The sequence below is a fragment of the Notothenia coriiceps genome, unplaced genomic scaffold, assembly GCF_000735185.1.
Source record: "Notothenia coriiceps isolate Sejong01 unplaced genomic scaffold, NC01 NC01_scaffold00010365, whole genome shotgun sequence".
Classification (NCBI taxonomy): Eukaryota; Metazoa; Chordata; class Actinopteri; order Perciformes; family Nototheniidae; genus Notothenia; species Notothenia coriiceps.
The window spans coordinates 902-11,165 of record NW_011343066.1 but is presented as its reverse complement, the minus strand read 5'-3'; the positions used below and the strand labels follow the sequence as shown (position 1 = coordinate 11,165).

The window sequence follows — 10,264 nt, the reverse complement described above, 5'->3', positions numbered from 1 at the left end:
ACACATTCCTAGGCTACCATACAAGATGCCATCTGCTCGATTAATATTCACACGCAGATACAACCATGACTGTGCCTTTGGGAGCAATGTTGGGTTTAGTACCTTACCCAAGGACACTTGGACATATGCTGCAGGGGCCAACGAAATTACGAATGGTGGATAATCGCTCCTGAGGTGCACAACTGCCCCAAGTAAAATAACTATTATTTTAAGTTTGATTACCAATGAATTAACCAGTTGACATATTTTCATAGGCCAACCCAGAAGTTAGTTTCATAATGGCTACCTCAACTTAAAGCTAATGGGACTTGTCCATTGTGTTTTGTAATATTGCAGAAAATAAGAACTTTGGCAAACACACGTTTTGTTCAGCAGGAAAATATCTACTTATTAAACCCACTTTTATTATAGTTGAAGTGTAACTGCAATTGCAAAAAGTAGATCGCTAACCTTAGGATATAAACAAGCGTCACGGTCACATGACTTCACGTCAACTTCACGTCAACACTGCTAAGCTAAAGGCAAACTCATGTTTGTTGTCATGACGTTTTAGTAGTCTAATTTAGTCACTTGTTACTGCTGCTGTTATTTCACGTTCAATCTAAGGATGTCTTCCAGAAGGTTATATACTGATTACTTTATGACGTAAGAACTCTTGATCTTGTACTAACCAAATACCTTGTTTTGGGAATCTACTCAAAAACGGAAAAAAACCAAACATTGACTTCGAGATAAGGGAGGCCAGAAGTGCTTTGTTGAGGATTAGCAACCGAAACCCTACGGTTTTGGTCCGCTCTCGTGGCCTTTTATCAATGTTGTTCCAGCAGTAGACAGCTGTTTGCAGCAAAACCCCCTCTGTGAATCCTTCTATGTCTGTAATTGAATTGGCTTCTCTTTCTACATCTCACTGTAGGGATGGTGTTGGTTTGACAGACAAGGGCAAACAACCTTGTCGGTTGCTATCCAGCTGTAAACACTCTTCGACTTGGTTTTTTAAGGACATTGACTCGCTGATTTGGAGAAATTTCCAGAACTCCAAAAACACAGCAGGAACAGTAACTGGACTATAACATTTAGTACCATGGGTGTTTCCTACATGCATAGTTCAACAGGGACCGACTGAAATCCCAGCGTCTCGATGACACCTGCCATGAAGACGCTGCACCTTCTGACAAGAATAGAAATATCACTTTAATATTCATAATATTCCCCTGGAAACTAATAGCTAGCCTGAGGTGGCCATAAGATCCTTATAATGAGTGTGATGTACTTTGGGATATTTTGCATCTACTGCAGTGTCAGGATGGTAGTCATACAATATTGCCTCAGGGAATTATGCGCCTGTTGTAATCAATAGTGAGTTAACTATGTCCAGATTTTACTGACAGCATGCAGCAGTGTCTTTTTACTTATCTCTCTAGGGGAGACCCCTACTGGAGGATGGGAGGGGAGTGGGGGAGGGCATCGAAATAGCAATATCCTCAAACAATATCTGACACAGGATGTCAGTTTCTGCTGTCGTCCCACTGCACCTGACTGCCTGTAAACACACACACACACACACACACACACACACACACACACACACACACACACACACACACACACACACACACACACACACATAAAGTTGGCCACTCACTGTAAGCCCTTACTTGCTTACTCATCCTCTGCAGCTATTTTACAGAGTACTCGCTGGCACACGCAAAATTATTTTCTCACACACACACAAATGAGAGGGCACCATCATGGGGATATTAATGGAGCTGGAGACACACACGGAGTCAATTGGGCTTTTAATGGAGCAGCTCCTTTTCCTCTGTATGGATAAATAATACAGCAGTCAGCAAATCTAGATCTAATAAATGATATTGACCTTTGGGGTTGGAAAATGGGAGATAGAAAACAAGGGGACGGGATGGTGAGGAAGATGGAGATAGACAGGGGGGAATAGAGAGCAGGGTTGAGATGTGGAGGGATACACACAAGTGTCAATAGAAGCGCACTACTCAGACAAAGCATCTTAATCACAGTGCGACAAAGCGGTGATCAATCACCAGGATGACGATGTAGCAGAGAGTTGCAGTGCCGAGAAGGGGCCCTGACCTTAGCTGCACTGCGGATAGAGAGGCGAGTACGGGCCCTCGGAGACTCTCTTTCTTTGCTTTTATCATCTCTCTTTGTCTTTTCTCTCTCCCTCCCTCCTTTCTTCACTGCACTGGTTCTTACCTTCCTTCTCTATCCCTCCACATCTCCCTCTTTCCATTTTGATTACTCTCTGCCCCCTACTCCCTCCTTTCCCCCTATATTTCTGTCTGGTACCCACCATCTGTCATCCGTTGCCTTCCTCTGTCACCACTGCCTCCATCTCCCACTCATTTTCCCTCCCACAATCCAATTCAAGGAGCTTTATTGGCATCATGAGATGAATTTTACTGTTTCTCTCACTATTGTTGTGGAACATTTGTCTTCCTCTTACTAATTTCCCCACTTTTAATGCTTCTACAAAACTCTTTTGTGTCCTGTAAAGGTTGTATGAGTCACGGTCAGTGTACAAGGAGTCCAGTACACTCTTCAAGGCCTAGTATTTTACATTACACACAAGCAGCGTATGAGTGAATGCCACTCATTCACACTGTTTTACAACCTTGGATGAGGCACGAGTGTTGGGATGCAAAGCAACAGCCAGCCTAATAAAATAACTTTAAAGTACCCCTACCTTTCCCTTTAAAGTGACTGTTATGTGTACAGTGACACCATGTGGAAATGTGTGCAACAGATTAAAACATCAGTGCGATGTGCTGCCCTGCAGGAATACATCTTCTGCACATGAATATCTTTACATAGACCCAAAATACACATTTTAACCACTTTAAAGATCTTCTAAATGAAAACACATGTGTGCATGCAAAGACAATTTCATACATTGTGAAGCACATGTCTAAACATATAGCTGAGACCTGTTTATATAATGTTTTGAGACTGGAGGTACTGAAGTGGCTTGGTGGTGAATTTAACGTGGCTTGTATATTAATTACATAAACGGATCCATCTGTGTGTCTGTTGTGAATTAACTGGCTTACAGTAGTTGATCCCCAAAGAGGTCCGTGAACCACCAGGGGTCCCCGAACGTGTCCTAGTGGGACCCCACCACATACAAAAAATAACAAAAGAAGTATAAGCTATAATTTTCATGTTATAATAGCCATATTTTGCTCAGATGTCTGTAGATAGATGTCGAGCATATCACCAATTCTCTCAGCTGTGTTACTTGAAGCCTGTACATTAAATGAGGGTCATGAAGGAGTCATGCTGTTTCTAACTTGAACTTGTAAGTTAGCTGCTGACGTGACCAATGACCATGCAGACTTTATCTTAATTTTCCAAGAGAAAAGTCAGCACTTTGTCAGAGGGACCTCTCTCTGTACTATCCAGGAAGTGACGGTGAGGACTTAATGGGGTCGATACAAGCCGAGGGAGGTCGTCCCGTCTCCACAAAAGAAGTTGGGCCGAAGAGGAGCTCCATCATGCAAGCCAGAGACAGATGGAAGTACACAGGAAGTTGGGCCTTCAAATTAAGAGCATACGAAGTTGATAGCGGGAAAACAAATCTATTATATGAGTTATATAAGCAGATAGATTCCCTCCATTTGTATAATGTTCCCCACAAACTTAAGAAAAATAATAAAGGCCACTTTTCTCAAGATAACTGATGGGCCCGGGGACAAATTGGCTCCATTAACCTTCGATTCCTCCCACTCCATGAGAGCTGTTAGCATTTTTCTTTGCAGGAATACTACTACCTGACCCCAGACTTGCATTCTAGTGATATGATTAAATGTGTTAATCCATGAATATGGAACATACACACACACAAAACAAGACTGACTTAATGAAGGTCTTCGAACATCTTGTCAAGATTGTGTTATAAAGGGCGACCTATCATCATCATCATCATCATCATCATCATCATTATGTATCAGGTCATTTATTGCTGCAGTGTCTACACATTTTCAATGAGCCAGCACACACACTAGTTAATTGAAAAGTAGTAGACCTTTCTGGGCCCCTGAAGTATCATGCTGGATGTTACTTCTTTAATATGTAGCATGCCGGAACTAAACACCTACTAGGAACATTGTAGACACCCTCACATTTTATTTGGCTTACTTTATTCTTAAATAAGAAGAAATGTAGTTCCAAATAATATTTTGCAAAGAATTCCCAACCAGCGTTTTATTGTGAAAATTCAAACCGGAACATGTATGTTGCATCATGTCTCTTTTCATTTCTCTATGGCTGTGGGAAGGTGGTCCTCCTAGGAGAAAAACACCGTCCGGAAAAGCAAAAAAGTTGCATGTTTTCGTAAAGTTTCTTCAGCTTCAAAACACATTATGAAACTTCGGAAATGAAACAAAATTTCGCTAACACATGAAGTGGAGGATTGTAATTGTTTGTCCTCGGGAGTAAAGTTGGGAAACTACGAGTTGAAAATGGAGAGCCCAGCTGAGTGAGAGTGGGGTGAGGAGGCTGGATTTGGCAAAGTTGGGAGTCCTGCCCTGATGCTAACAGGCTAGTTAGCATGCTAAGACACTTTGTTATCTCGGATAAGTAATGAGGTGAGACTTTGTCAAGTTGACACTTTTAAAGTCGGGGTTATTTGTTAACGTTTTTAGACAGTTTGCTGTTATACCGATTGTTGCCAAAAATAACGGTCCACTGACTTTTTGGCTAAAGAAAAAACATTGATATGAGTGGGGCCTGGCCATTATAATTTTTTTATTTTACGTAAACTTTAATGCAGCTGTCCATTAAGTTGACGTAAATGGACTCGTGTCATGGGGTTTCCGCGTCTACTATATTTATAACTTTTTTAAGTTATGTTCAATTGAATGTTCTATTGTTGTCACTGAACATTTTAATTAAGTTGATAAACATGACCATCTGTGATAATAATGCAGCTATTTCTTACAATGGCAAAGATATCCCTTGTTTTCTTGGCCATTCACAACATGTTTGGGTAGCTGTATACTTTGGCTGAAATGTTCACAATATGGCCTCCTCAAGCAACTCAAATGGTGTGTTACTTGAGTGCTAAAATTAAGTTCTGCCTGTCAATGGCCTAATAGAAATCGGCGCTTGTTGTGTCAGCATTCAGCATATCATACCCATGTGTGAGCCTAACCATAATAACTCACGATTCATATTTTTCCTTTTCTACATTTCAGAGCTCCCCTCCACTGTTCTCCAGCCTGTGATTCTGCAGGGGAGCTGCTTTATCTGTGGCTGCTGACATTGCAGCTTCCATCAATGGATCGGAGCGTAGATTATCTTATTTTCTGTGGAAGTTCTGCTTGAATCTTTCTGCGTTTCACCTCAAGGCATAAACCTGTGTCGGGAACTTCTCTCCCTCCCCTGATCAATTATTTTTGTCCCGCGAGCTTCCATCCTAGCTGTGCTCATGCAGTTTTCAATCAAACATTCGACATATTTCTTCCTCTGAGATGGGGCCCTGGTTGGTTCTTCGAGGGGCTTGAGGTACCCCCCAGCCTGCCGATTGCGCAGTGTGTGTGAGACCCGAGGCACAGGGCCATAAAAGAACACTGTTACAAAAGACAACCAGTGATACAGTACTTGCTGATGGAGCCCAGACACACACCGTGCTTGCCCAGAATATATTCATGAATTTGGGGATTTTTTTTTAACCAGACTTAAGTGGATGTATCGGGTGTATTCGTGACTGCTGATGCCAGCTCGGGACTTGAGTGGGTGTAATCAGCTTTATTCATGAACCCTCTGTCTGAGTGAGGCCACAGCCTGGATGTTGGATGCCCTGAGTGTTGAATCAGCTGTTGCGGTGATGAAGCAGGGCTCCTGGGGGCCTGTGTGGCTGGCTGGGCAGCGGCCCAAGGTGATGTGATGGGGTGCAGGAACAGTAAGGTCCTCCCTGAGCCTCCAGGGGATGTTCAGTTGGACCTCGTCAAAAAGGTCAGTAGGACAAGGTCAACACCACACATGCTTTTGCTATTTCGATTTACACATGGCATCCATTGCACGTCTGTCCGTCCTGGGAGAGGGATCCCTCCTCTGTTGCTCTCCCTGAGGTTTCTCCCATGTTACCCTTTAAACTGTGGGTTTTCTCTGGAAGTTTTTCCTTGTACGATGTGAGGGTCTAAGGACAGAGGGTGTCGTATTGTCATACTTATATTCTGTACAAACTGTGAAGACCACTGAGACAAATGTAACATTTGTGATATTGGGCTATATAAATAAACATTGATTGATATTGTAAACAGCAGCAGAAACCATTACATACTCTACCATGAAGGCTATACTACAAGTATTTATATTGATAATATTAACTTATAAGAGCTGTGATTATCCATTGCATCAATTTTTTTATGTCAGAAAAGTTTTTCATCCGAAACCCAAAGATATTACATTTGGAGTTTCATAACACAAAACAAAGCAAATGTTTTTAAAAGCTTTAGCTAAATGTTTAACTAAAGATTTAAGAGTAGAACTGGAACAAGCTCAGTATCTTGGTCACACAAAAAAAAAAAACAACATAGGTTTGTTGTAAAGTTTTTTGTTTGATGTTATACGTTAATGTCAAATATAATTACTGTAAGCCAATATATTGTTCTTTTTGAACTCCCAAATATCAACATCTGTATCAACCTCAGAAATCCATTTTCGATTGGGCTAAACTATCTATATACTTCTGCTGCATTCCACTGCATAATGTGGCATGGCAAGGACTCTACTCTACTTGACTCAGTCTTTTTCAGTGTCCCATTTGCAAAAGATGCTGATAGAACCTGGTACTATCCAAGGTGGATTTCAAAGACTTTAGACCTGTGACTAGTCAGAGATTTTCAAGCTACATTTTTCAGTGGAAATAAGGCATATGTTTCTATTTGTGTGTCAAACTTAGTATCTCTCCAATCTTTTCCTTCTTGCTTAATAAAAATCTAACACGGTTTGTGTTCACCTCTGGTTTCTAATTCATCTGTGATAAACTGTTTTCCTTAATGTTTCAGGTTGATCCTCCCCAACCTCTTCAGACAGATATCTATAAGCACTTCATAAGAGGGGATGGCACTAGGAGCAAGATGGGCGGGGCCGGTGGAGGGGGCGGGGACAAGGCTGACCCCACCTCCCCATATCAGGCCCAGGCCCAAGCTGCAACTCCCACGGCTTCCGCCCAACCCCCTAAGGACCCGTCCGATCTGTCGGACCCTCAGCGGAAGAAGGTGGCAAAATACAGAGCCAAATTCGACCCCAGGGTCACGGCCAAGTACGACATCAAAGCTCTGATAGGCCGCGGGAGTTTTAGCCGGGTCGTTCGCGTGGAGCACAAAAGCACGCGGCAGCCATACGCCATCAAGATGATTGAGACCCGCTACCGAGAGGGGAGGGAGGTGTGCGAGTCAGAGCTGTGTGTCCTGCGCCGCGTCCGTCATACTAATATCATCCAGCTGATGGAGGTGTTTGAGACGGCAGAACGTGTGTACATGGTCATGGAGTTGGCCACCGGTGGGGAGCTATTCGACCGCATCATCGCACGCGGCTCCTTCACAGAACGTGACGCCACGCGGGTGCTGCAGATGGTTCTGGAAGGTGTCAAGTACCTCCACACTTTGGGGATCACCCATCGAGACCTGAAGCCGGAGAACCTGCTCTACTACCACCCTGGAGCCGATTCCAAGATCATCATCACCGACTTCGGTCTGGCCAGCAGCAGGAAGAAGGGGGACGAGTGTCTGATGAAGACCACCTGCGGCACGCCAGAGTACATCGCCCCTGAGATCCTGGTAAGGAAGCCCTATACGAACGCCGTAGACATGTGGGCGCTGGGGGTGATCTCGTACATCCTGCTGAGCGGAACCATGCCCTTCGAGGACGACAACCGCATGAGGCTGTACCGGCAGATCCTCAAGGGGAAGTACAGCTTCTCTGGAGAGGTGACGAGCCCCTTACACTCTTTCTCTATCTTTTCTCAGACACCACTGCAGACTTCACACACATTTGGAATACATTCCCCACACCGCATGAGGCTTTGTCAACAGTTTTTCTGGGAAGTTTTGTGAGGTGAAATGGTTCAAACACACACTTTCCCACACGCAACTTCGCTCCTCACTAATCATCTCACACTGATTTCTATCTGGTGTACCTTTTACCTTGCCATACACATTTGTATCCTCCTCTCCTAGTCAATATTCCCTCACTCTAATTACGTGTATGTGTGCACAATAATTTATGCTCTGTGTATCTAGTCGGGAGAATGCTGAGTAGTCCATTCCTTTGCTTCGTAGCGTGGGATGTTTATGTTGCCAGTGAGCTTTACAAACGGGGCCCTTGGTTAATGGTTGCCCCACATACAGACACTCCAGCGCAAATAAAAACTGATCAGTTTTGTAATATTTAACGAGGAGCAGTTGAATAATTTATTCTCTTGGAATGAGTCCAGATTTGAACTTCTTTTGTATCTGACAGCTAAGATAAAGTCCGATCTGACAAATGTAATAATTGACATCACTCCAGGGAGCCTATTTTTGCTGATGTTGGAAAATAGCTGGATGAGTAGCAGGTATTTGGAGCAAGTATTTTTTGGAATTTGTGAGAAAGCAATAACTTTTCATTGGAATCCACCATTATACTTATGAGTTATTGAGTAGATGTTTTTTTGTAGCCTAAATGTTCATACAAAATCTAAATTAAGGAATATTTATCATGAGAGCAATGACAGGAAGCTTTATTCTCTGTCAAAATGAGTACAGACTGGGCCTAAAAATGTATATTTCCATTATTTGTGGGAGTTCTGTTTGTAAAATGAGAGAGGAGAACATTCAAAATTATGCTCTGATATAACGTGTGTGGGCTGATGTTATGCTTGCTGTGTAGCAGCTCACAAGGACACACACATTTTTTACCTTCTATGTTTTCATGGCAAACTAGTTGCCTATTCACACATCGAGGTGAGAAGCAGCAACTTAAGCATTGAAAATAAGTCGTGTTTCTGCCAACTCAATCTTCTTTTAGCTTTGTCTGTCTGCTGTTCAGTTCCAAGGAAGTAGTGTATAGTGGACTTTTTAGGCATTTTTACCTGAAAAACGTCGCCTGTTGTGGCCAAAAAAGCAGCTATGAGAGTGTGAAGCTGACCGTTGAGCGGCCTGACCAAGCAAGGAGGCAGAGGCAGAACGTCCAAAATTATAACCCGGGGTGGGCATTTATTAAAACATGAAAATATTACACACACACAATAATCTGTTCACGTGCCCAGCCTGCGGCCACCAGCAGCTCACACACACTGACTCCAGCAACAAAACACAGCACTTAAATAGACAGACTAATCAAACACAGGTGAGAGAAAACAATTAGACACAGGTGAGGGGGAAGCAAACACAGGGCACCAGGTGAACACAATCGAGTAATCAGCAGGAGGGAACACAGAGACGACCGGAAACAACAGACAAGATGAGGGGTGAACACTTATATAATTAATGCCATTTAATAAATAGCAGTAACGGCGTCTCGTCGTTACAGAGAGCATGAACCTTAACAAAACAGTTGCAGTCTAAAAACCAAAACAATTAGTTGAATGACGCTAAAATACTCAGTAAAACTATAAGGCTGGGTGATATGACGAAAGTCAAATATTGTGAATATTAATAATTGTAATTAAATACCAAATCTATATTGAAGAGGTAACAATACCAGCTTTTCCCTTTATTATTTACACAATTATTATTTGTAACAGACTTTCTTTGAAAGAGACAATGTTGAAAGGGGGAGACTGGGGGATGACTGTGAAAATGGTCAGAGGCTGAACCTGGGTCCTCCGCACTGAGACTAAGCCCCAGTACATGGGACGCCAGCTCTACTAGGGGGCCCCACAATAATATTTTTTTATAAATAACCATCAGTTTTATTGACTGTGTAAAGGCAAATCAAATCAGCTAGAAGGCTGGTGAGTTCAAAAAGTTACCTCACTTTACTGTAGTGAAGCTTTTATAACCAGGTAAAGACAACATAGATATTAAAAAATCTTAGATGTTATTTTGTCTCGCATCATATTATCGATATAATAATGATATATTTAATGTAGTGTAGTGTGATATATAGATGTTTGTGCATGTAAATGGTCTGCAAAGGCTAAAATCCCAAAGTTCCCTCCAGAGGGAAACGCACTCCTTTGGTTACTTCCATAACATAGTGACATCTCTATGTTGTAACACTGTTGCTTCGACATCTTAGCGCT

General features: G+C 42.5%; 1 protein-coding gene across 1 annotated transcript; it reads left to right on the top strand.

Moving 5' to 3' along the window:
• The first annotated feature begins 4,280 nt into the window (after window positions 1-4,280).
• LOC104945978 (serine/threonine-protein kinase H1 homolog) lies at window positions 4,281-8,570 on the top strand. Its single transcript, XM_010771717.1, has 3 exons — window positions 4,281-4,619; window positions 5,229-5,988; window positions 7,044-8,570. The coding sequence occupies exons 2-3, from the start codon at window positions 5,920-5,922 to the stop codon at window positions 8,091-8,093; spliced, it is 1,119 nt and encodes a 372-aa protein (XP_010770019.1). The 5' UTR covers window positions 4,281-4,619; window positions 5,229-5,919; the 3' UTR covers window positions 8,094-8,570.
• Window positions 8,571-10,264: the final 1,694 nt, after the last annotated feature.